This window comes from Neomonachus schauinslandi, chromosome 3, assembly GCF_002201575.2.
Source record: "Neomonachus schauinslandi chromosome 3, ASM220157v2, whole genome shotgun sequence".
Lineage (NCBI taxonomy): Eukaryota > Metazoa > Chordata > Mammalia > Carnivora > Phocidae > Neomonachus > Neomonachus schauinslandi.
In genome coordinates, this window is record NC_058405.1 from 168,264,647 (window position 1) to 168,291,727 (window position 27,081).

The 27,081-nt window shown below is 34.8% G+C and overlaps 1 protein-coding gene across 1 annotated transcript in view; it reads right to left on the bottom strand.

The window, feature by feature from the left end:
• The window catches only part of ERBB4 (erb-b2 receptor tyrosine kinase 4), a 674,126-nt gene that overhangs the window by 276,423 nt on the left and 370,622 nt on the right, over positions 1-27,081 (bottom strand). The window contains exons 6-11 of the mRNA XM_021702992.1: positions 17,466-17,584; positions 14,620-14,761; positions 10,689-10,802; positions 8,971-9,097; positions 2,124-2,197; positions 1,119-1,209 (exon numbers count right to left, since the gene is read on the bottom strand). Of these exons, the coding sequence (XP_021558667.1) occupies positions 1,119-1,209; positions 2,124-2,197; positions 8,971-9,097; positions 10,689-10,802; positions 14,620-14,761; positions 17,466-17,584 (667 nt within the window). The remainder of the gene's footprint in view (positions 1-1,118; positions 1,210-2,123; positions 2,198-8,970; positions 9,098-10,688; positions 10,803-14,619; positions 14,762-17,465; positions 17,585-27,081) is intronic.

Sequence of the window (27,081 nt, forward strand, 5' to 3'; positions counted from 1 at the left end):
ATATATATATACACAGATATATATATAAATACTCATATATATATACACACACATATACCTAAATATATACTTATATACATACATATACATACATACATATTAAAACTCTCTACAAAACTCAGTACATGTGTATTCAACTGAGATGTAATTCATTCTCTGAAATCTGTGTTCCCATCATAACCATCTTGAGTTTATTACAATGTGAACATAATAATGCTTGACAGATTTTTAACATTTGATGCAATGGATAGTAAAATTTGGTTGCATGTAGAACTTGACAGACTGTATCTCTCAACTATGCCTTTTTATTAAGAACTTTTCCCCTTTACAGTTTAAAACCTCTTACAGCTATACCTGTTTTAATCACAAAATTCAGTGGACTTTCTGTGAAATATTATTATGGAATATTTGATGACAATATTGATTTAGGCATCTTTCAGATTTAAGTAGAAAAAATGAAATCTAAATCCTTTATGTAAATCAACTTTTAGCTGTTCATAAATAAGAATCTCATACAGATGAAATCTAAAATAAAATAAAGCAGTGGCTTAATAAATATTAACTCACACATTTTTATTATGTGAATTAAAATATTGATATTAGACTTTTAGTGTGCTTCTGAGCCCTGATTTTTCTGCCCACTGTTAGCCAGCATTTAACGTAGAGCAGTAGACCAAGTCCTGAAATATCAGCCCCATTATGCATGGTTCAAATGATGGCACCAGAGACAAGAACCTTCTGGTAAAACAGCATTTGTATCCCACACACCTAAGCCATTATCAAGTCATCCCTATGTTAGTTGTTAGTTATGATAACATTATGTTCAAAAACAAAGGTTTGATTTTATGCACTCCATACATGCAAAACACTAAAACTGCTTTAAGTGAGAGGCAGTTGAAAAATCAACTGTTTATTCTGCATACTTTACTTATTTATTTATTTTTGTATCCTGCATGCTTTAAAGCACAACCAGCGGTATGTTTCATTGGGCTTACCTTTGGAATAAAAAGTGGAAACCCAATATTTCTTGAATCAGTGAAGCTGAAACTTTGAGATATGTACACATGACACTAGTCTTGAAATCTGGAAGACCTGCGTCTCTGAACATATACACCTACCTATAGAGTACTCTTCCACCGATGGTCACCAGGTTAGAAAAAACACTGAAGTCGGTCATGTTTGGGGGCCATGACTGTATGTTCAAGAAACCTAAAAAAGACAAGGGCAGTAAAAACACTCAGAATATCATTACCTTAGTAACTGTGTTTAATGCTGAGTATCCTTGAAATATGATGAAAATGTCTTGGAAGATAGGAGGTAAAAAAAAGACACTGAATATTCCTATTTCGAGTCATTCTATTCTACCTCAGAGTTCTTCCAAGATTGAGTGTCTCACCCAAAGTTCCTGGGGCACAATACTCAATAGATAATGAATACCAAAGTAATGAACACCAAAAATCTAGGTTTCTCAGACACACAGAACCATAGAACCATATATGTAAAAAGAATTAAATGATCCTTAGTTTGATTCATTCTTCTAAAATCAAAACTACTTAGTCTAATTACATAAAGAGAAAAATATAGCTTTATTTTTTCTGGAAATCCTTTACTACTGTATCTCTATACTTATGACATCATTTGTCTGCCTTGCAGCCTAATGCATTCATATATATACCTAAACTTTCTCATTTGATTTTTCATTCTTCAATAGCAAATCCATATCCAAGTCATGTCTATGAGACCCTTATCAGCCACTATATAACAGCCCTGAACATATTAGGTGCTCAATAAATATGTGCCAAATGAGTGTCACATGTTATCCATGCTCAACAGTACTTCTTGTGAAAAAGTACATAGAAAAACATGGATCAAAAGATCAGTTGACACAAAAACAAAAACATATAAATGTTAACGATATTTCATTTTATAAATTCCATGGGCTTTCAAAATGTGCACAAATGCTAAGGAATAAAGACACCCATCATTTAAAATGACATGCATTTTTAAAACTAGAATTTGCTTTGAAAATAAGTTGCTGATTTCAGTATTATGTAGTATTTTCAGGAAAACACTAAAATTCACATAGTTCATAGGACAAAAAATGCACTTTAAAAAAAAATTACCTGTTATCTCTCTAACTGTCCGGAAGACATTCAGTTTCTCTGGGTCTATGGCTTCAATTGCATTGTAAGGGTCCCTAGAGAATCAAGAAGAGATGCAGCCAAATTTTAAATCAGATAAAGTGAAAACATAAGAAATGTTACTATAGTTAGTTCATTCAAATTGAATTTTAAGTAGCAATGGAAAGATTAGCAATGCCTTGTCCAAAGTTTGTTATGCTACATGTGAAGGAGAATTAAAAGGTGCTTTGAGGACATTTATGATGATATCAAATATGACTTCTTCTTTGAAGGCTATTCTAATTCTAGAGGAATGGTCCAGTTTGACTATCCTAAAGAAACCTACAAACATGACAAGTCTATTTATAAATAATTTTATTTTATTTTGCCTTAAAATTTTTTTCTTAATTGGGAAAAGTATACACTGCAAATAATTATGGTGAGAACAATTGCCTTTTGGGCTCCTCAAAGCATCCTGAAGTGCTAATAACACCTACAATTTCAAAAGGTGGATAAAAACAAGCACATGAAATCATTTTTTCTTTTTTGCTATATCCTTACATTTATTAGTAAATTCTCATAATATTGTATGAAAGTTACTCTTCATAAGGATTATTTAGAGCAATCTTGTTCCTATCTGGTTTATTTATATTTGCTTTTATAGCACAGGAAATATTCTTCCATCTTTATGAATCATACTAACATCTGAAACAAACTTTATAACAAACTTAATATCCAAAAGGTGTAAATTTTGGAGATTTAAAAAAATGTCATCTCCTAATGCATAAATATATTTTTGTAATTAATGTTATTGATATATAGATGCCCTATCTTCTCAAAAATGAATGTAAAGTACCTTTTAAAATTAAATATTTATTGGATTGTTTCAGAAGTTTTCTTCTTAGGAAGATACCTTTCATGTATAATATACTGACCATACCAAATAACTGCATACTTGCAAATAATACCAAACATTTCTCTGTAATCCAAGCAATATTTTCAGCTATTTTAAGGAATACCTTTCTTTTCTTTTAAGTTTTATTACTTTGAAAGATGACCTGTGCTATCCTGGGCAAATAGAGACCTCATATCAATATATACCCTATAGAGAAAAATTAAATACTATTCATTGACCACTTCTCCAAGAGAGAGCAAACCTAAGAACAATGAACTTGGGGTTTTTTTAGAAGCATGTATCCGTCCGTAGCAATCACCTGAGCTGTATTATTGCTGTGGACATCTGTTGTTTTACATCTTTGAGAACCTTCTTTTTCACTTGGGGAGTAAACAATAGGATACAGTGATTCATTAGATGTGGCCTTAATAGGGCTATCAATCAAGGTGTTCCACAGCCCCCTGACAAACAGAAAGGCATAAGGCCTATCTTCTAGGAATTTGAGTCTGAACCCATTGGCATTAATTCATCCTTGCTTTAGAACCTTGAAAACACTATTAGTTCCAACAACCTTAATCTTTGGAACTCCATTTTACTGGCTCTCTCAACTTGGTTTATCTGCATATGCTTCTATACAGTGAACCATCCTGTATCTTAAAAAATACAAAAAACAAAAAACAAAACAAAACAACAACAAAAACTCTGCTTGATTAAATACTGTTTCAATCTATGAAGTATAATCGATGCAATGTACCACTAGTTTAACAGGGAGTGTTTTAGAAGGCTTGGAGAAACACTATAAATGAGTTCCCCATAATTCACACATAATTAAGATTTTCCTCAAAGTGATATGAATGTCTCTCAAAAGCTTAAAGTCCAAATTAAATGTTCTGGCAAACTTGCTCTATTTATAACTGATACATTGAATGAAATACTATGCTTTTGATGAACATGAAGCCAAGAAATTAAGTTCACCATGAGGGAAAAATCTTGTTGTTATCATTTTTTAATGTGCAAAGACTTTTGTATGCAGAGAAAATATCAGCTCTGCAGTAGTAGAATGAACTTTCAACATTTGTTGTTTGATGAAAAGCAGTGTATAGAACAGCTCTGGTCATATAATCAAATATCTTGGCTTTATTGAGAAACACTCACAATTCAGGGCAAGCACACAATAATAGGGTCAGTCTAAACCTTTACTGAGAACACTTCCAAGTTGCCAGGAATGAAATGAATTCTGGACTGTTCATATGAAGCCCAATGGACCACAGAAATTTTATATACTTAATTTTAGAGATTCAGGACTCTCATAAAATAAGTTGACAGAATCCTACTTACCAACTTCAAAGTACCTGCAGGGAGTTGCATCCTGTAGCCACTTGAAATCCATAGTACTTTAAAATTGAGAACTTCCCTAGCTAAATACAGAGCCATGTGAAAGAACTTTATGTCCAGCCTGTCGTTGTGTTTGGTGATCCAAAATAAAGCTCAGGATAGAGAGAAACTTTTTATAATCCCGTTGAAATCGCTTTATTTTTCACCAAACCCATTATCTCTTTTCCATTGTATATCATCATTACACTCTCTTATCTAAGCACTTTCTTGTCTGTGTCTCACTGCGACCCAGCATGAACATGCTTATTGGGTGAGCATTTTGTTACTCTAAGTACACGTACATGACCATTATCAAACATGAGAAGAGACGAAAGGTGAACATTACTATGAATAACCCTGAACACAGGTTTGCCTGTGGTTCCCATTCTAAATAAAGAACTAAGAGTGCCTTCTGGCAATGACACCATTGTGCTATAAACTCAACATGACAATTAACTTTGTTGAGTTCTTTTATATACTAAAATTGTAATTGACAAATTTACAGTAAGTTTATTTTTTGCAGAAACTTGTTTTTGAAAAGTATAATCTCATCTAATCATGAATTTTACCTATTAGCTTAAAGAAATACCTTAGCTATTTTACTCAAACCATACATCCTATTAAAAAATAGTAGAAGATCGAGGGTAATAGGAATTAAGTGAAGTAAAACATGTCTTTAATTTACTAGAAGTTTTTTGCTTATAATACTTCATGCTACTCACATTTAAAATCTCTCTCCATACATGCATGAATTGTATACATGAAAACACATAATGCCTATGCATTTATAAGATGTCTTAGACTTACTGAATTAACTTTTTATCAAAACTTTCCTAAGATCAAGAGAAAGGCTTCAGGATATATATTTTATACTGGCATAAAATTGGGAATGAGAAATACCATATATAACATATATATTTGTCCTGGAAAATGCCTTATATATTATGGTTGAGACACAATAACATTAATTATAATGTTAGTATTAAAATATTCTAAGTTAGGTGCTATGATTAAGAAGAAATAATAATCTTCTGGACTAAGGAAGGAGTATGACTTATCATAAAGGAAATATTGCCATAAAAATAACTTTGCCTTTATTTGGTTTTCAGTAGTCTACAAAATAATGTCTGTTAGACTGCATGTTGTGCTATAACTAGATATAGTCATTGAGATTTTTCTTTAGCACTGCCTCCTCCTTCTTTGCTTTTTTTTATTCGCTCTCTCCCTTTTTTCTCTCCCTCCTTTTTCCCCCCTGCCTCTTTTTTTTTTTTTGTACCATTTATTAATGTTTTACAATATGCCAGGTACTTGGCTGAGCACTTAAAAATAATTTTTGTTTTTAATCCCTATAATTATCACAGAAGGTAGATATTTATTATAAACCCAATTCTCAACTTTACACTGGAAGAAACTGAGCATTTGACATGTAATGGAAATTGTCTATGTCAGAGCCTCAAATCAAACTCTAGTATAGTCTGGATCAAATTACTGAAGTAGGAACTTTAACTCTTACTTTCTGAGCTCATGTTTAAGAGAGGCTTTGTTACTTAACTGGCCAAACAGGGAAATGTAGAGCAACTGATAACTAGTGTGAGATTTCTTTTTGGGTGATGAACATCTTCAAAAGTTAGATTAGGATGATGATCAGACAACTCTGTAAACATTCCCAAACCACTGAATTGTAGAGTTTAAATGAATGGATTTTATAGTATGTAAATTATATCTCAATAAACCTGTTAATTGAAGAAAAAAAAAAAGAGAGGCTTTGTTTACCTTTCTGTTTCTAATCATCTGAGTCAATTTTCTATAATTCACTGCCACCTGGATGAATTGGCAGGGTTGTTTTCCTTGAAAGTCTGGATTAATCTAATACTTTGTAATGATTCTTCTCATAAATTTGTGAATATATGGTATCTATTGTGCAATGTATTATTATATCTTGACATATCTGCTTCCCTTTTTTGCATTTATTTATTGATATTTCCTCTATTCTGGACATTAGGTGATGCAGAATATGTAAAACCATTTTACAATTAGTATAAATCCTGACTTTTGATAAATATGCTCCATAAGGAACCAAGACTAAAATAAGAATTCTGAACTGCACTCTTGATCGTCTTTGTCAAACTTCCCCACCCATGGTTTACCTACAAGATTAACCATCAGTGGGTTGCTTTTGTTGGTTCATAATCCTTCTACTATCACAGAATTCTTGCAGTGGTTCTCAATGGGGGCAGTATTACCCCACTAAGGGGAAGCTGGGATATTTGCAGAGGCATGTCTGTTGTAACAGAGATTGGGGGACATTATAGGCTTTTAGTAATAACCCCAAGCCAAGAAAATTAAACGTCTTTCCCAGCAAAGGTTTGCCTCATGTCTTGAACAACCTTAAATGTCCCATCCAATTAAGGACCCATGTGCACAAACTTCATAGTTGATCATACCATGACTGTGTGTAATTCTGCAGTCAGGTTGCCTCTATTTGAATGATTTATTTCTGTCTTCCTCTTGTCATATAACAATATGTCTGTTACTTATTTCCTATTCCAGTGGTCAGCCGTTCCTCTACTCTTTATTTCCCCATACTTCTTGCACAGAATAACTTCTAATCTTACGTCTCACAAATCCAAACTTTCATTATAAGTAAGTAGAAGCTGAGCATTTTCCTATCGATACATATTTTATTATCCATTAATTTTCTTGTATTTTTTCTTTAAGTTATAAGTAGAGAATTAGAATCACATTATAAAATTATGTATATAGGTAGGCTATATTACCTATGATTTTTATTTCATAATTCAAAAGGAAGTATGAATACACAATTTATAAAAGATGGATGTTGGGTCTGATTAGAATGAAAACAACTTCTCTAATGCAATTTATGAGACTACGTTTTCAAATCTTTCCCCACACTGATGGACTTGAGGCCAATTCATTTATTATACCCATGTGGAAGCAGGCAATGTGAATTAAGTGGGTATGTCTTCCTATTTCTCAGAAGATGCTGTTAACGTGATATGATCTTTCATTCATGGTGGTATTTGGTTTTGAAAATAGTTACAGTGTGGATATATTGTTTTAGTAAATGTCATATATGCATTCGATTATATAGATGCACCTAATGTTGACCCAGGTCTCCTACCATTTGGGGCCAAGGAGGTGAGAACAGCAATGTAAATAGATTTAGAGGGTTAGTAGTGACTCTGGTAAATTTGGTTGTCCTATCTCAAAATGGCTAGAAGTCCCTGGCTCCAAAAGATTGTTGCCATGTAGGAGTATGTGCTAAGGGTAACCAAATCTACATATTTTTAAAGAGAAGTTAGAAATCTTGACCATATATTTATTTTTTAAGCACTGCTTGGGCGGAATAAAACAGATCTGGGGCAGAAAGTGTGTACACACCATTATAGTATCTGGCATGAACCCCTATTTTTTTTTTAAAGATTTTATTTATTTATTTGACAGAGAGAGCACAAGTAGGCAGAGCAGCAGGCAGAGAGAGAGGGAGAAGCAGGCTCTCCTCTTGAGCAGGGAGCCCGATGCGGGGCTCGGTCCCAGGACCCTGGGATCATGACCTGAGCCAAAGGCAGACGCCTAACTGACTGAGCCACCCAGGTGCCCCTGGCATGAACCCCTATTAAAAGCTACATTTTAAAGTAAAGAAATGCTTTATGCAATAAGACCTACTGTAATTTATTTGCATGGAAAGAAACACTTTGTTCTATTTCTCTTGCTGTTCCTATTTGGACATATTTATTCATAATGTGTTAAATTATTTTGCTTCTAGAAATGATGTGATACATGTTTCGAGTTAGGATTTTGAATTGAAATATGTGAGTAATATTCTTTATCTGTAGCCGGTAGCACTAATATTTAGGGATTAAGAGTAATATAGATAAACAGATAAAATATAAAGTAAAAATATAGACATTTTTATTACAATTGAAAGAATACAAACTTGGCTGTTTTCCCAGTTAAAACCAGCAGGTGGTTCTGTAATGAAGGAACCCAGAAAATGTTACAATTTTTATTGCTAAAATGAAATTCATTTATTAGATCTCCTATATTAGTACTAATTTCCTAACCTAACTAAAAGAGGAAAAGATAGATACATCAGGCCAAAGAAAATTTCTGAAAGCTCAAGAGAATTTCAACTTACTGATTTGTTCTCTATGAGATACATTTTAAAAGGAATATTAATTTATGTTTTCCTGAACTAATCAGTTAGGAATTTGAATCAAATTCCTCACTTCACATTGACACTGCTTCCCTAAACATATCTAAAAATATGTCAAGCTTTCTGAATTCTGCGGATTTGAGGATATCCCACAAATACATTTTAGTTTATATATGAATTTATATTGTCACATCTAAGTAGTTACTCAACCCATAGTCTATGTATCTCAAAACTGTGGTTTTTATTATCACTGCTGGTAAAATCTGCCATTTGATTTTGCTGGAGAAGAGCGTTAAGGGCAGAACTCATCTAGGTCAAAAGGAATCAGACAGACACAGCTAAAGAATCTCTTAAGCTTTGTCTATACTTCGTGAAATAATTTTCTACGAAAATTTCATACTGACCCATGAATCCCGGTGACAAGGAAGATCAAATTCCCATTGATTTTGGTGCAGTTTATGAATCTGTCAATGTTACTGGAATCCACGGTCTGAGCTGACATCAGTGATCCTGTGCCAATACCGTCACAAGCTGTAGAAATAAGACTCCAAGTCAGGGTGTTGAGAAACTTCTTTTCCAGTCAATACACTATTGCATTTTTATTATAAAATAATAGTATTTTTTCATTATAAAAATGAAAAGAGTTCATCATAAGAAATAAACAGTTTTCTAACAAATATAACACTTTATTCGTGCAACATTAACTGCTGGGCCTGCTTTAAAATATTTTCCCTGCATGATCACCTAGTGACCATGACGCATAAGAATCATATCTTATACCAAGTCCCAGGATACCCACACAACACATACGTAACTAAAACAAAACCTACAACAATCAGTACTTGCCTTTGCCACATAAAATCAACTATTTTCTCATCCACCCTAAAATATCATTTTCAAGACTTTTAAATCCCGGTCACTTGAGTAAAATCATTTCCTAGCCTAATGATGGTCTACAAACTATGGTTTTAAAAACATTGTTCTGGGCGCCTGGGTGGCTCAGTTGGTTAAGCGACTGCCTTCGGCTCAGGTCATGATCCTGGAGTCCCGGGATCGAGACCCATGTCGGGCTCCCTGCTCAGTGGGGAGCCTGCTTCTCTCTCTGACCCTCCCCCCTCTCATGCTCTCTATCTCATTCTCTTTCTCAAATAAATAAATAAAATCTTAAAAAAAAAAACATTGTTCTAATTAAGAATATATATTAAACAAAGTACTAATGATGTGAGTTGTAACCAGAATCAAGAGCCATTTAAGTATAAATACTTTTTTTTTTTTAAAGATTTTATTTATCTATTTGAGAGAGAGAATGAGAGACACAACGAGAGGGAAGCGGGTCAGAGGGAGAAGCAGACTCCCCGCCGAGCAGGGAGCCTGCTACTGCCTCTGACCCTCCCCCCTCTCATGTGCTCTCTCTCTCACATTCTCTCTGTCTCAAATAAATAAATAAAATCTTTAAAAAAAATAAAAAATAAAAAATAAAATAAAGGAAACCTTTGATACTTTGGAAGGCTTAATATCATTCAGACAATTTGGATTGTACTTTCATCCTGCTTAATTTAAGTTTCATTTGGGTGAGGAATTTGAGCACCACAGCTAGAAGGGATTTCTTTCTCTACTAAAATTCTAAAATAGGAATTATCTGCAAATTTATTTAATACTGACAGTAAATTTCCTTGTCATTTTATATATCTAATCTTTCAAAATAGTTTCGAAGACCTGGAGGGTAAATATCATATTTGTCTCTTTGCACCTTCATATGCATAGCAGATCATTTAGTATAGGGTGGCAAGCAATTAATATGGGTTCTTAATGCTAAAATAATCATGCAATCCCTTGTTATACTCATACCTTCTAAGATTTGCTGCATATAGAATAAAATGTAACTTTTTTCTGAATTTCTATCAAAGTTAACTCCCAGTTTAACCTGGATCATTTAGTATACATCATTCAAAATCAATAATACACACTGCTAAGACAGTTGATACTTTGGGGAACTATTCAAAGTTATGGAAAAGTATGTGTGTGTTCAGAGAGGTGAACTCTGCCAGTCCATTAAAAAGTAAATGGAAAAACCTTGGAGTACGTCCCTGTTCTAGCCAAAATAATCTCAACTATCACTCACCTTTTGGGCAAATATCCGTGCAAGGTTTACACATTTTAATCCCATTTTCTTCTACTTCCATCTTGGAACTAGGGCAGGCACGCACACAAGAACTGGAATCCACCACAAAGTTATCTGATTTGAAAAAAAAGGTGAAATTAGCAATGTTGATGGTCAGCAAACAAGTTTAAAACAAAGTACTTTAGGGCTTGACAATGATTAGCATCATTGATAGTATACATGTCTGTCTCTTTCCCTAAAACAACTCTGTTTAAATATCTCAACCTGAAATAGAATCTACAACATCCACATCTAATCCAAGGGCAGTGTGTGTTAACAACAGTTAGTCCCTGCTTGACTATAGCTCCGCAACCTGAATTGCCCCCAAGATAGAGTGAATTTCTTTTATAGACTTAGGAAACTATATGACATTTAGTTTGTGTTTTTCAATAGTTCCACTTCATTTCATGTCATGATGCAAGTCTGAAGTCTAAAAATACTTCAAGTTACACGAAGCACAAATGAAGCTGACATTGAATTGCCTTGGATCCAGAGAGGCACTTCATATCCAGGAGGATATGTTTAAAATGTGTTCTATCTTTCAGTGGAAAGCCATAGAAACTGTTCCATAGTTTTATACGAAGAAACAAAATGGAATTTGAAAGGCAGCACTTTAGGAAAGGTATACTACATAAATCAGGAATGTCTGATTACCTGATACGTTGGTGAAATATTTATGGCTCCAGTGATCTGAAATATGCCAGGACATTGCCTGCCCTCCAAAAAGAACCCAGATAATTGCGTCTAGAGCCTCTCACAGTAAAGGGAAAACACAATGCCTGCCAGGTCACTTTATATATATATATATAATTATATTATATTATATATATATATAATTAAGATTTTTTTTTTAAATTTACTTATTCAACAGAGAGAGATAGTAAGAGAGGGAACACAAGCACAGAGGAGTTGGGAAAGGAGAAGCAGGCTCCCCACTGAGCAGGGAGCCCGACATGGGCCTCGATCCCAGGACACCAGAATTATGACCTGAGCCGAAGGCAGACACCCAACGACTGAGCCACCCAGGCACCGCAAGGCCACTTTATATTTTAAAGGCAGTATCTTCCCTGTCAGGGCATACTGCTTCTGGCCTAATATTCAGTGGTATGGAAGGCTTCTGGTCTTGAAGGGGTCTCAGATCAGGAAAGGCATATGGTACAGAGATGTAAGTCTGGGATGTAAGTATTTCTGCTACTTGGGTCACAAAATCCAAGAGGTGGGGCGCCTGGGTGGCTCAGTTGGTTAAGCTTCCAACTCTTGGTTTTGCCTCAGGTCATGATCTTGGGGTCCTGGGATCCAGCCCTGAGTTGGGCTCCCATGCTCAGAGTGGAGTCTGTTTGAGATTTTTTCCCCTCACTCTCCCTCCCTCTCTGCTCCTCCGCGTTCACACTCTCTTTCTCTCTCTTAAACAAACAAACAAACCCAAGAGGCTATATGATCTTAGGAGTGTCTGTGGTAGGAAATATGCCATATGGAGTTATGGCAAGTCCCAGCTGGAAAATCATATCAGAGACCTCTAGGTTTCTAGAGCTAATCCATGCCATCTGCAGCATAGAATTATACACCTTTTAATAAACAGCTCCTTAGATGTTTCTGGGTCCTGATAGAGACAGAGCACCTAACCATGGGTCATTGATTGATCTTATAGTCAGAACTGCCCAGCATACATCAGGTTTTATTTGAACCATGATGTCATAATGTTGGGCAAGTCCAACAGGAATCCACTGTTAAGATGGAAGCAATGCATTTAAGATTGGATATGAGTCCGGGCAGAGGCACAAGTAAACTGCGTAAGCAGATAGCCCAGCCTCCTTGTGCTGGTACCTCTCACTCGGCTCATACCTGTGGCTGCATGGGGACCAAGAGAGGGCACTTGGGACAAGCTAACAGAGGGAGGACAAAAACTAAGTTTGGTATGTGGGCGCAAGCAGCTCAAAATGAACGGCAGCTGCCCTGCAGCCTCACTGAGGAGGGGACTAGAAAGATGGTAACGAGGAAAAAAATCCTACCAGTGGGCATGGTTCTGGGTAGTTCAAATGATCGTTTACTTTGTATGAAAGTGATCTGCGCTTAGAATAAATGTAGATTCATGAGCAGTGGCTTGCCCTGGAGGAAGAAATATTGGAAAATCTGGGATTGAAGGGAGTCTGGGGTAGAGGGATGTGTATGGATTCTTCGGAGTGGGCACAGAGTGATCATTATATTCCCAGCTATCCACCAGGGGGTGTCCGACACAAAAAAGGTACATTGCGGAGACTGCATCACAGCCTGTTCCCTTCCTGTTCTTCCTCCTTCCTGTCTTCATTCTGAGAATACTCCTCCTTAACAACCTAATCTCTGCCTGAGGGGAACTCAACCTGCAACAAGTGAATGTACTGTATACTATGTAACCATCCCTTCAGCAAGGTCTTCACAAGAATACCCCATATTTAAACACGTCTGCATTTTCGCAGCAATATATGCCAAATGGAGTAAATACAAATTATAAAGACCCTCGTATCAGTTAGATTCACATTTTGCAGCCAAATGAGTTTCAAAAAATATTTGTCTGAAGTTTTCGAATTTTAGAATTCAAGATTAAGGATTGTAGAGCAGTATTTAGGAGCTAAATGTCTTTGTTTTTCCAAGATAGTTGCAGTTTAACAAACCATGCCTTATGAGCAGGGCCCTTCAAATATTTGAAATTTACATAGATAAATACCGAAGTGTTTTAAATTAGCCTGTAATTTGTTGACCTAAACTATTCTAAGAAAGGAAATTTAGGAGTTACCATATCTAAGGAAACTGGGTGTGTAATTTCACAAAATAGTTCTCAGTGTTTAGCCACTTGCCACAAGTTAGGTGTTGAAAGCTTGTATGCATAATTATTCTTTTAACTAATATAAAAATATTTAATAATAATGACTAAAGTTGTCATTGTTTCCAAAGACTTGTTTTTATATGCTATCCCTCTGATTCTTACTCCCCATCCTTTTGATCATTATAATAACTCTGGGAGAGAAGAGAGCTATGATTATTACCAGCCACATCTTAAAGAGGAGAATACAGAAAACTAAATAGTTCATTTAAAATCACATGAGTAATATGGGGGCAAAGCCAGAACCCACAGCCACTCTAATCCCATGTCCTTTATTCTTCTTACTCAATCACAGGCACAAAATGAAGAAAACCATAATAGTGGTATGCTGTAGCTTGTAAAACCTTCTTCTTTTAAATGAATATATGGACAAATGTAGTGATTTTTTTTTCCAGTTTTTCCAGTAGATAAAACAATGAAGAAATAATGTCCCATCACTTATTTCAAGCAAAGAAACTGACTGGAGCAAATATGAAGACATATATTTACTGAATTATTGATGAAAGCTAAACTGGTTACTTTGAATTCTCAGGATGAGTTGTCAATTTTGTAAAGACCTCTAAACATGCCCTTCACATCTATTGTTATTGTTTAAGATTAGATTTGATATTAAAACTATAGTTCTATACATTCTATTATAAATAAGTAATCAGAAAAGATATTAGGTAAAAATTCATTGTGATTAGAAGCAGACCTCATTCAGTACAAAGCTTGCTCCTACTTAACTAATCACTTTTCTGAGAAACAGCAGCATGTACAAAAACACTGATGAATAGCAAAAACAGTAAGTTTAGAAGGCAATGACAGTACACTCTAACCTCAAACATGCCACTCCTTTGCTGAGACTTTGGACCAATCCCTTTAATTTTTTGAATTGCAACTTCCTTATTAGTGAAATGGTTAGCAACAGTACCTATATCCAAGTAATTCACAATATTGTTGCAAATTTTAAATTACAATAAATGTATATGATTTTGTGGGTGTGTTTTTAAATGATGATCTAATTAATTTGGTTATTCTTATCTTGTTACTTACGTGGGCATTTCTTGACACAAAATGCTCCATATGTATACTTTGCATTGAAGTTATGCTCCAGTTGAAAGGTGGTTGGATTGTAGACAAAAGTCTGGGGACACTGAGTAACACATGCTCCGCTGTCATTGAAATTCATGCAGGCCTACAACATAGCAAATATTAATTTCATTTAAGAATAGCCTTCATAATACTCGTTAAAGGAACCCTGCTCTAATACCTTTGTGAGAAGGATGTGTTCTTTACTTATTATATGTATATTTATATAAAACATATGTGTATGTTCTATTCTTATATTTCATAAAAAGTATAAAGCTTGACAGCTTTATAGTAAGTACTTATTTTTAAGTTCAAATTTGTTTTGAACGTCGAAAATTTTACAAAACTGTTTTCCAATGTCAATGAATATACAATCTATACAAAGATATTGATATTCAAGTTACCTATTCTCTATCCAGTAATCTCCAAACTAATAATTGATCTAAATTATTAAAATTAGCTAATAGTGAAAAATTATTTCAACTCAGAGTATTCAAAGGATTTATGTTGAGTCTTAGAGACTGGTACTAACAACTAACTCCCCAAGTCTACAGTCTAGACTTTTCTTAAAGCTGGTGTTTGGAAAAGTTCAGTGCCGTAGGTGACATGGTAAGCACATTCATCGCCGTTGTACAGCGAGAAAACATTGTGATAGCTATTTAAACTGGACTTGAATAAAAGGCTCTGGCAGGTGACTAGTCAAGTGTAAATATGGAGTATGTAATGCCAAAATGAAGAGAAGCAGTCTATACTTAGCTCACAATTAAATCATATGCTGCCATTTCCTATATGGTCTTTTTCATAATGCCACACCACTCAGTGAAAGCCATCAAGTTCAAACAAAACAATTTGTTTCTGCTGACTTATATATTTGTATTGAGACCTCAATTTGTTAATTTGTTCAAATGCATTTGAGAACAATTTTACCACCTGAGAGGTATTTGGTATAAAAATAGAATGTATGTCTAAGTACATAAAGCATGACTTTCAAAAGAGTGGATGAACTAATTCTCTTAATTAAACAACTTAATTGAGGAATAATTGAGGCCTTGGAAAGTAAGCTAATACACACTCAAGCTATATTTTATATTTCATCATAAATTGTATGTATGGTTATTAATAAGAACTAATTCATTCTGTTTCCTCAAAACATTTTCTTCATCAATTGTTGTTTTAGCAAGCACTTTATCACCAACATGACAATTCCCTGATGATGGTCTACTAGATGCATAATCAGAACGAGACTCACTCATGATACATTATTCACTAAGATGACATTTTTCAGGAAGGATCTATTAAAAAGCGATCTACAAAACTCAGTAAGTTTTAATTTATGGCTATAAAACTTCATGTGTCCTCATAATTGCTTTACGAACATACTTTATGCAGGGTTGTGCACAGATTGCTTGGCAACCAAGGGACATAAACTAAAGGAATCAAACAAATTTACCTTCCAGACAGCATGCAAAACAACGTTACTTACACCAAGGCCTCGGTCTGGCATTCTTGAACATTCTGTACCAAATGCCAAAGTGGAGTCATTGGACCATCCCATAAGAGTAATGAAATGAGGATTCTGAGACTCACCCAGCACTGTTCATTATGATAATGGAACCATGAAAACAAATGCAATGAAGAACTTCTAAGTAAAAGTTATGGCTATTGTTGGTGTTTCTTGTTGTTACTGTTTTGGAATTGTTAACACCTGCTCAGCGTCCTCTACATCAAGCTTTACCTCGTTCCTGGTGATAGGCAAGGGAAAAGGTCTCACTTCAAGGCCTGCTAAAGCATCTGCCTTAAATTTTTAACATATTTCTTTTCTTCTTCACTACTCACTTCTGCAATGTATACTTTTGTTTCACTCTAGGATTAGGGTCAACAAATTAAGTTTCTTGTGATGTTAAGAAAACTAAGAAATTATCTATGTCATAAGAGTTTTAATTTATGTTTTGCTTATTTTCAGAGTTAAGTGTCAATTTGAAAAAATATTCAGTTCTAAATATATATGTGTATTCTCTGGATATCTGAAAATGGGAAAAAAGAAAATGAATTTCTGTGTTCATTTTTAACAGCAAAAACAATTTCTTATTTTATGATTTTTAGCTTAAAATGAAAATAATGTCTGTATATGAAATTGTGTTAACTATAGCTCACAGAACTGGTTGTATTCAAAAGAACAGAAAGAACTGTATTGGGGATATTAAAATGTAATTAAAACATGTTCCCAATGAGCTATAAATGTTAATTTTAAGAAAAGAAAAGTGTCCTTTTCTAAAATAAAAATCACACAGATTAGCATATAAATTGCTTTAAGCATACATTGGTAAATCTTATAAATTATGAATAATATTAACTTATAAACAAAATAAACTGGGAAATAGTTAAATTTATGAATAATCTTGAAATCTATGGCTATAACCTTAAAATTTAAATCCAAGAAATGAAATTCAAGAGCCCCCACTCAGAAAACTCAATTATGCAACAACATAAACAGGTAATCAATGTAAATTTTGGAAGGATGCTATTAGCTTTTAAAAAGATATCTCAATATGTTCCTCTTCACATTCTCTAATACATCTCATCTGTATTGTAAATGACATCAGAAAGACATAATTCATATACTAAAACAGAACAATCCTAGTCAACCAATAGCCACCCAGTGAGGGAATGAATTATAGGAAGGCAGAGCATCTTTCTTAATCCTAAAATGGTTAAACTTGATCTTATTTTAATGTTAAAGAGTCAATGTGCCTGAGTCCAGCCAGGAAGGAGGGAGATGGGAAAAGTAGAAAGGAAGCTCCAAGACTTACAAAGCAGTCTGTGTCCTTCGGTCCTGAGCAGCCCCCAGCACATTCTCTATGACAACAGTCACTGACATAGGGCCCATAGCACCTGCCATCACACTGTTCTGCACACACCGTCCTTGTCACTGTGGAAGACAGAGATGGGACCCTGATCAAAGTCAGTCACCAAGAGAAACTTCTAAGGTGATTTGGAGTAGCTGAAAAAAGCTGAGCTCTCAGATAACAATACTCAACCCACCGTGGATTCAGTTCAGCTAACGTTTACCAAATGAAGTCTGCAACAGGTCAAAATCACTGTACAAAAACCTTCAAAATTAAAACATACACTTGTTTTTATTTTCTTTCTTGTTCCAGCAAACACTTACAATGTTTTACAAAACAATCACACAACTTAGCAGGAAAGAATCAAATTTGAAATAATTGAATGAGGCATTTTGGCAGGTTGCAAAAGATGGAGTCGGCAGTAAAGTCTATCCACAAGGTGCACAGCAAGGTTTTATGACAGAAGATATCCCCGGAAATAATCTAAGCCTTTTAGAGTCAATGCAAAAAGGGAAACAAACTTTTACATGATTCACATTATATCTTACATGATTCATATTAAGCAGATAGATAAATATAGATAGAGATACAGATACATGTATAGATAACTGGTCAGGAGTAGCATAACTGTTTCTCTTCTTGAGATTTAAGTGAGATTTTTACCAAGTTTCCTGTGTAAGGAAGAGAGGAACATCCTCAAAAGAAGGAAAGAAGGAAGCGAGGGAGGAAGGGAGGGAGTGAGGGAGGGAGGGAGGGAGGATGGGACGTGGCAGAGAGAGACACATTCATAGTAGATGCAACACAAATTTCCATTGGTCTTTTCTTATAATGTCCTTTGATCCAAGCTGACAGCACTATATTAGGGTATGCTTTAGTAAAAGTCGGTGCTAGAGGCTGGGCATCAAAATTACACCTTTGAGGGACACTTATTTCACTTATTCCAAAGAGATATTTTTAAAGCATTTAGAGAAATGAATGTTACAGAAGATGTATAGCACATCATATCTTGGCTCCTGTATTTCCACTTCAGTCTGATCTCCTTCCATCTTTCGGACTCGTTCTTCAAAGCTTCCTTCATGGCTACTATAGCATCATCTGTCCTTCAAACGACAGCATTCCCCAGAGTTGGTCTTGTCAATTTCTTTGGGTTATGGGCTCGTGCCTAGATGAAATCATCCATCCCCTTTGCATACTACCTATAGGTAGATGACATCAGATCCAAATCTGAATTTTGTATTGAGCAGAGGCATGTATTACCAGCTGCCTACAGAAGACCCCACTTAGATATCCCAAGATGTATAATAAGGAACGTAACTCACTTTCCCATCTCTACCAATCAGGCATATCTCTCTTCTTTGTTCCCTTCTCTTGGTTATTGGTAGCACCATCCACTCAGTAGCTTAGCTAAAGATTGGGGACGTGTTTTCTCTTTCTCCTTTCCCCTCACCCTCACTTCTCATACCTAATAAAATTACCAAATAAAATTGCCAAGTAATATTCCTCATTACCGTCCCATCCCTCTACTCCAACTTTGTTTGGGAAAGTAATGTCTAAATGATGACATAACCTTCTAATTTCTCAGATCCCAATTAATCCTCCATGCTGCTCTAAAAGCAATGACTTGAAAATACAAGCCACCGCCTATAAATCAGTGCTGTTTTGCAAATAAAACTTGTCATCCCTGTACTAAAGGAATAAACCCTGAGCAAGGGATAAAAGTCCTTCATCAATTAAACCATCTCTATCTTTACTAGCATTTCTCATTGTGCTTCTCACATCCAACAACACACAATCACCACTTGTGATTCCTGATTTCTTGTATCATTTCCAATTTTGATTCTCATTGCCTTTTTATAATGCTTTCCTCCATGCTAAAAACCCTTCCTGTCTTCTTTGCCTAGCAAATACTCATCTATAAGATCCAGTTCAGATGCCACTTTCTTTCTGAAAACTCCAGATATAGCTCTAGGATGAGTTAGTTTATCACTGTTTCTTCTGAACAAGGGAGAAAGTTAATGCAGATTCCACGTGGTCTGAAGGTCTAGGCTCAAACCCAAACTCTATTCTTGTGATATGGGCAAGTTATTGAATATCTCTGTTATTTCACTTTACCAGCTTTAAGATGGATTTGGTATTAGTACCTATCTAATGGGACTGAAGATAAACAGAGGTATAGGTATAAAGTGCTTAACATGGCCCCTGTTAATAGTGGTCAGTAACTGTTGCATATTATTATTTCACTTATCATAATACATTGTATTTTTTTTTTTTATGTTTGCTCCCCCTACTAAACTATTAGAGTAGTTTTTTGAAGTCCATTGTCTTATTCATGTTTTTATCCTTGGTGACTGGTAGTGTTTGGCATTCAGTATATAAGAAAGTAAGTATCCTCTCCAACTAAATAAATCATATATTGCCAATTCAATGAAAGTTACTTGTTGACTGCCTAATGCACATATCAAAGAAAAAAAATATGCAGGGGTACCTGAGTGGCACAGTTGGTTAAACATCCAACTCTTGGTTTCAGCTTAAGTCGTGATCTCAGAGTCATGAGATCTCAGTGTGGAGTCTGCTTAAGACTTTTCTCTCCCTCGCCCTCAGCCCTTCCCCACTATGCTTGCTCTCTTTCTCTCTCTCTAAAGTAAATAAAAATAAATATTAAAAAATGCAGAGAGTTAAAGACGTAGGGCACTAAAAAAGGTAAATAGACAAATATTAAAATACCAAGAAACAGAGCATATCAAAATCCAAATAACAGAATTACTGTTAGTGTCTACTACTAGATTTAAATGCTCCTTAAAGGGGCGACTGGGTGGCTCAGTTGATTGAGCGACTGCCTTCGGCTCAGGTCATGATCCTGGGGTCCTGGGATCGAGCCCCGCATCGGGCTCCCTGCTCAGTGGGAGGCCTGCTTCTCCCTCTCCCACTCCCCCTACTTGTGTTCCCCCTCACGCTGTCTCTCTCTCTCTCTGTCAATTAAATAAATAAATAAAATCTTTAAAAATAAATAAATAAATAAATAAATGCTCCTTAAATTCTGCTATTGATTGCATCATGATTCCATATTTTCACTTGGATCCTTTTTAATTGAACATGATTATGATATTCATAAAATAGTGCATAATGTTTAAATATGAACTATATTCTTCTATTGGACATGATTATATTCCTACCTATGTAGTGCAATCAATACAAACATCAAATAGAGTTTAAGCAAAAACAACACTTGGACTCACTCTCTGTCTTGTTTTTATTTTGTAAAAATAAAGTTATATGATACTTCTTATCTTATAGAAGATTTTGAAAAAGACAAATTTTAAGTCTGGATTTGTGAGTGCATTTTTTTTAAAATTTTATTTATTTATTTGAGAGAGAGAGAGAGAGAGAGGAGGGAGAGGAAGAGAATCTGAAGCAGACTCTGAGCTGAGCACAGAGCCGTTTGGGGCTTGATCCTATGATCAAGAGATAATGACCAAGAGTCAGATGCTTAATGGACTGAGCCACCCTGGTGCCCTGTCAGGGCATATTTTGTATTTGCAATTTGGGTAACATTAAATTTTGAAAAATTTCTTTTGTATTTTAATAGAAATTTCTACATAGGGGGCACCTGGGTGGTTCCCTTCATTAAATATCTGACTCCTGATTTTGGCTTAAGTCATGAACTCAGGGTCTTGGGATCAAGCCCCACCTTGGGCTACCACTTATTGGGGAGTCTCCTTGAGATTCTCTCCCTCTCCTTCTGCCCCTCCTCAGGTGCATATACATTCGTACTTGCGCTCTTTCTCTCTTTCAAATAAATAAATACATTTTTTTTAAAGAAATTTCTACATAGTAAATCAATTTGGTCTGTTCATTTACCTTCTTTCAGTTTTTGCTCAAATCTCATTTTCCCAGTGAAGTCAACTCCTGTTTAATCCTGAATCCTTTCCAAACTACTGATTCTTGATGAACCCTCCTCTTCTTTTTTTTCTTTCTTTATCTTTCTCTCTCTCTCTTCCTCCCTCCCCTTCCTTCCTTCCTTTCATCTTTCCTTTCTTACTCCATCTGACATATTTTACAGCTCACTTATTACACAGTGTGTTTGTTGGTGTATTCCAAAGTCTAGAACTGTACCTGTCACCATGTAATTTTAATTTTATTTTATATACATTATATATACACAGTACATACATATATATATATATATATATATATATATACACTATATATATGAAATATACCCAAACAAATTATATCCACTCTTTAACTCTTCATATTCCTACATTGGGCTTACATTGATATTCCTATCTTTTATCAAGTAGTATATTTATTTAGATATTCTACTTAGTAATTCATACTATAAAAAGGAAACACTTTTAATAGACACTTTTGTAAAAATATAGATCATATATAATTCCTCTCTTCCAGATTTAACAAGGCTTTTTTTTTTTTTAAAGATTTTATTTATTTATTTGAGACAGAGAGAATGAGAGAGAGCATGAGAGGGAGGAGGGTCAGAGGGAGAAGCAGACTCCCTGCCGAGCAGGGAGCCCGATGCGGGACTCGATCCCAGCACTCCAGGATCATGACCTGAGCCGAAGGCAGTCGCTTAACCAACTGAGCCACCCAGGCACCCTAACAAGGTTTTTTTGATGTGCCAAAGTTGCTAATTGAAACAGCAGACATATGTTAAGTAAACAAATTACTAGATTTGAAATAAGTGTTATCATAGAACAGTCTATTTACTGGCTCTAAGTTGACAGGCTTTGCTCAGCCCGAAATAGCACAAAGTAAGCATTAATAGCTTATAAGTCACACCATATTTTAATCTTAGACACATATGTCTAAGTGTTCATTTCTATTTTTAACTCTATGGTGGTTCAAGGTACTATACAAAATGTTTCGGTTTCTCTTCATTTATATACTTTGGTCTTTCCTATCAAATTAGAAAATTAATATAGATAATATTTATAAAGATAATTAACCATTAATTTATTTTAAAATTATTTATTAAATGTTCACATTAAGATCAATTCTCTGTGAGTATATTATTTAAATATGATAATGTTTTAAAAATATAATCTAACAGTATAATCTTATGTTCGGTAATAATTATTATGCTCTGAAACTTTAAAAATATGTACATTAAATTATTCATTCATATGTGTTGAGTCAACTTTAAATTGTTCAAAATAGCAATTTTGTCTATCTAATGGTCACATATCACATATTTTTTCAGGAAACTTTGATCTTAGATATGCCATTCTATTTCAAGAATATGTAAAGAAACATCTCTCTAAAGTCATTAGTTTTCAAAATTTTGACTTAAGATATTAATGAGAATTATGAGATTTGCTTCAAAAGCAGTTTATAATTCATTTTAAAAATAAAAAAGTAAGATACATTCAAGACTAAAAATAGCACTTTTTGCTATCACGGTTTTCACATGCCTTAATTCCAACTGAAAGTTCAGTAAGCATGAAATACATTCAGAAGTGTTTGCTTGACGCTGTGAATTGTGCAAGACTGTTGAATCTCAGATTTGTACCTATGAAACAAATAATGCAATATATGTTAAAAAAAAAAAAAGAAGAAAATAGCAGGAGGGGAAGAATGAAGGGGGGGAAATCGGAGGGGTAGACGAACCGTGAGAGACGATGGACTCTGAAAAACAAACTGAGGGTTCTAGAGGGGAGGGGGGTGGGAGGATGGGTTAGCCTGGTGATGGTTATTAAAGAGGGCACATTCTGCATGGAGCACTGGGTGTTATGCACAAACAATGAATCATGGAACAATACATCTAAAACTAATGATGTAATGTATGGGGATTAACATAACAATAAAAAAATTAAAAAAAAAGAGTTTGCTTGACAGGTAACAATATAAAGAGCTAAAAGAACAAAACAATAAGTTTAATCTCTAAATAGTGATGTGACACAGTTAAGAAACATTTCTTCACATTGTTACATGAGATTTATTTTTAAAAAGAAAACATTCCCTTTGTACAATCTATTTAATGACATTTATTGATTAATAGTACTACTTAATATGAATTAAACACATCAAACTATACTCATATTTTATTATGATGAAAAAACAAAACAAAACAGTTCCTGAAATCAATGAAATAACTCACTTAGCCTCCATGGGAACATTAACTTATAATTGCTTTGGTTATATTAATTTCCACCCTTGCCTGAATATTATTTCATTAGATTCCACCCCTCCCCCATATTTAGTATCCTTCCTAAATTGCTTCATTGGGTGCATTAAAATATTTCAGTCGAATTTTAACTAGCTTATTCATTGATGGTACATCACTAACTGTGATTGTCTAATATAGAAGGTAAAATTTGGGAAGTTAAGATGTTTTTTATATTAGGCTCAGTAAACTTGAGATTGGGAATGGAGGTTCATCCAAAATATATATAAGAATCAGATGGATAAAGCTTAAGGAACCACTCATTCCATAGTAAGGGGATACTGTTGAGAGAATATCTATCATCTCAGGAAATTAAAGTATTTGTAAGTAGCTTTATCATATCAGCACACCACTAATAAAAACAATGGCTTAATTACTTCTTTAAATATCACAATACCATGTTTAAAATTACTCCCTTAGAAATTTATTGTATTTAAAGAACTTTGACAATTTATTAATTAAATATTTATTATTGCTTTCTATGAGTTACAAAAAGGATAAAGAACATTCATAAATAATGCAAAACAGAGCACTGACATCACAGTGACAAAACAAAAAGATCTCTGCCCTTTAAAAAATTAAGGTTAAATTTAAGCAAAGTCTTGCACTGTCTTCTCCTGTTTTTACACTCTGCCACTTTTCTCTTCCTTCCTTATCTGCTGCTTCTTTCCTCATTTCCTCCATATCCTCAATCTCAGGGCCTACTGGTTCTGTTCACTTCCTCTACCCAGTGGTTCTGAACCAAGCTGTATAATATTAGAGCATCTAACAGGGTCTTTCAAACTCTAATAGGGGAATTCTTGTGTAGATGAAGATTTTGACTTGGTCAATCTCAGTGGGGCCCATGATTGTCCATTCAAATCAGCTCCCAGGTAACGTCACTGTCTGCTGGTCCATAGACCCCATTTTGAGTAGCAGGATATAGAATACTTAAAAAAAAAAAAAAAGAAACCTTACCATTTGCAACAACGTGGATGGAACTAGAGAGTATTATGCTAAGCAAAATAACTCAATCAGAGAAAAACAATTATCATATGATTTCACTCATTTGTGGAATTTAAGAAACAAAACAGGATCATAGGGGAAGGGAGGGAAAAATAAAACAAGACGAAATCAGAGAGGGAGACAAACCATTAAGAGACTCTTAACTATAGGAAACAAACTGAGGGATGCTGAAAGAGTAGGGGGGTGGGGGGATGGGATAACGGGGTGATGGGCATTAAGGAGGGCACGTGGTGTAATGAGCACTAGGTGTTATATAAGACTGATGAATCACTAAACTGTACCTCTGAAACTAATAATACACTATATGTTAATTAATTAAATTAAAATAAAATTTTAAAAATACCTGGGAATCATCTAATTCCTATTAAATCAAAATTACGTGCAATGTTCTAGGATTTGCCACTTTCAATAAACTCCCCAGGCGATTCCAATATGCAGTCTACAGTTGAGAATCATTACTCCAATCCAGCAAAAATGGGGAAAACTCTATAGATTATTTATACCATTTGATTGATTGACTGATTGTCCTTTATCTGAAATTTTACCACACTGACTGACCTCTTGCTTTAATTTCCTATTTGTGTTGTTAAGCCTTCTATCACTAACTGGAAGAGCAAACAAACAAAAAATTCAGATGCCAGCAGGTAGGAAGATTTGAGAGGAAAAAAACCTAAAGTGGGAACAGAAAACTGGACTGACTGTGAAGGCAAAAATTTCAGAGAGCAAGTATGAGACCGTCAGAAAACTACTCCTTTCTTTTACCTAACAGATGTCTATGTAAAGAGTATCCTAGACAGCCCCCAATTCCATTGCTAAACACATTTTAAAGCACATTTATTTTATTTTTATTTTATTCTATTTCAATTAGTGTTCAGTGACCTGCACCTTTACACTGCCTATATTGTTTCTGTTTATTGACCAGATTTCGACAAACTGTGTCCATGAAACACGTCGTGTCCATTAAATAGTGCGCTTCAATGGAATGGTTTTAATGTTACGCTGTTTTCAGCTACATACATGGAGGTTTGAACAAGAAGAAACATGCTTGGGTTAAGGCAGAGGTGATTTGAGTTGGATGGGAAGAAGAATTTATTGACTATTAGAGTGATAAAAACACTGTAATGAGCAACTGAATGGTCTTCTTGAGCCTCTATTTGTCAGTATTTAAGGGAAATCTCTTCTGGATGCTTTAGACATCCCCTTAATTAGAGATAGGGGGCTTGATGAAATGCTCCCTAGAGGTCCCCTTTAGTTCTATGATCCAATACTTATTCCCATGAATGGTGAAATTGTGACTAAAAAAAATGAACACTCTCTGTTGTGCAACATGTTTGTAGACGGCAACTATAATCAGGATATACTTCAAATGAAACAAATAAAGCCCTTGGACCATCCAAGAATACACATTACTTCTAGAGAGTGCTGAAATGTGCAGAAAATCAAGTTTAATGAAACTGACACCAAACTATACACCACTATTCATTTTCCAAAAGGAGAACAATTGGACACGTCTGTGTGTGCAGTGCCAGGTAGACTCTAAGAATCACATAGGAAAATTTAAAATAAAAATGTCTGTTCTCCAACATTGTGATTTAGTAAGTCTGGAAAAGAGGCCAGAAAATTTTTTTTTTTTTTTTTTTTTTTTTTTGCTTCTTATTGGGAACTCTAAAGTTTTTACAAGCAGCCTTGAAAACACAACAATTCAAAACCTCTGCTCTAAGACACTTTCTTCTTCCCAATGAGAGGTTACCCCAGGAAGGGTAAAGCATTATTTAGATGGGAAAGGAGAGGTGGAAATGGGTCTTAAACTGCTGCTTCCTTTCTCACATTAGCTACATCATAGAATGATGAAACCAATAATTGTTGCCACACAGACTGCGCCTCCAAGATACACAAGGCTATATCCTGATTTGGACAGGGGAGAAATTTGTACTTTAAGGATTTATCAATTATTTTAATTAACAACATATGGCCTAAACATTTAAAAAGGCTCTTAGGGAAGGTATTTAATTCTTTTTTTTTTTTTTTTTTAGTAATGGAACCTGGCAAAACAGAATTATATATATATAAAAAGTGCCTAGGCCTTGCAAACTATCACAAGCATACCCATTTTCACATCACAGAAGAAAATGTAATTGATTATCTTTTATTCCTAATTCCTAATTAGTCAGAACTAGCTAGGCCATACCATGATGTATACACACCCTCAGGTAACATAATGGTTCAATCTTAAGTGCACAACAGCCATAATTTACCTGAAAAACAGGGCAGAGACCCACAAAGCCATTACTGAAATTGACATTCAGAGTCCGTTAATAAAGTATGCCCAGATTTTGGAAGCTACTAATCAGGTTTGACCCTTGTCTCAGATAAATGCCTGGTAGCCCGTGGGCT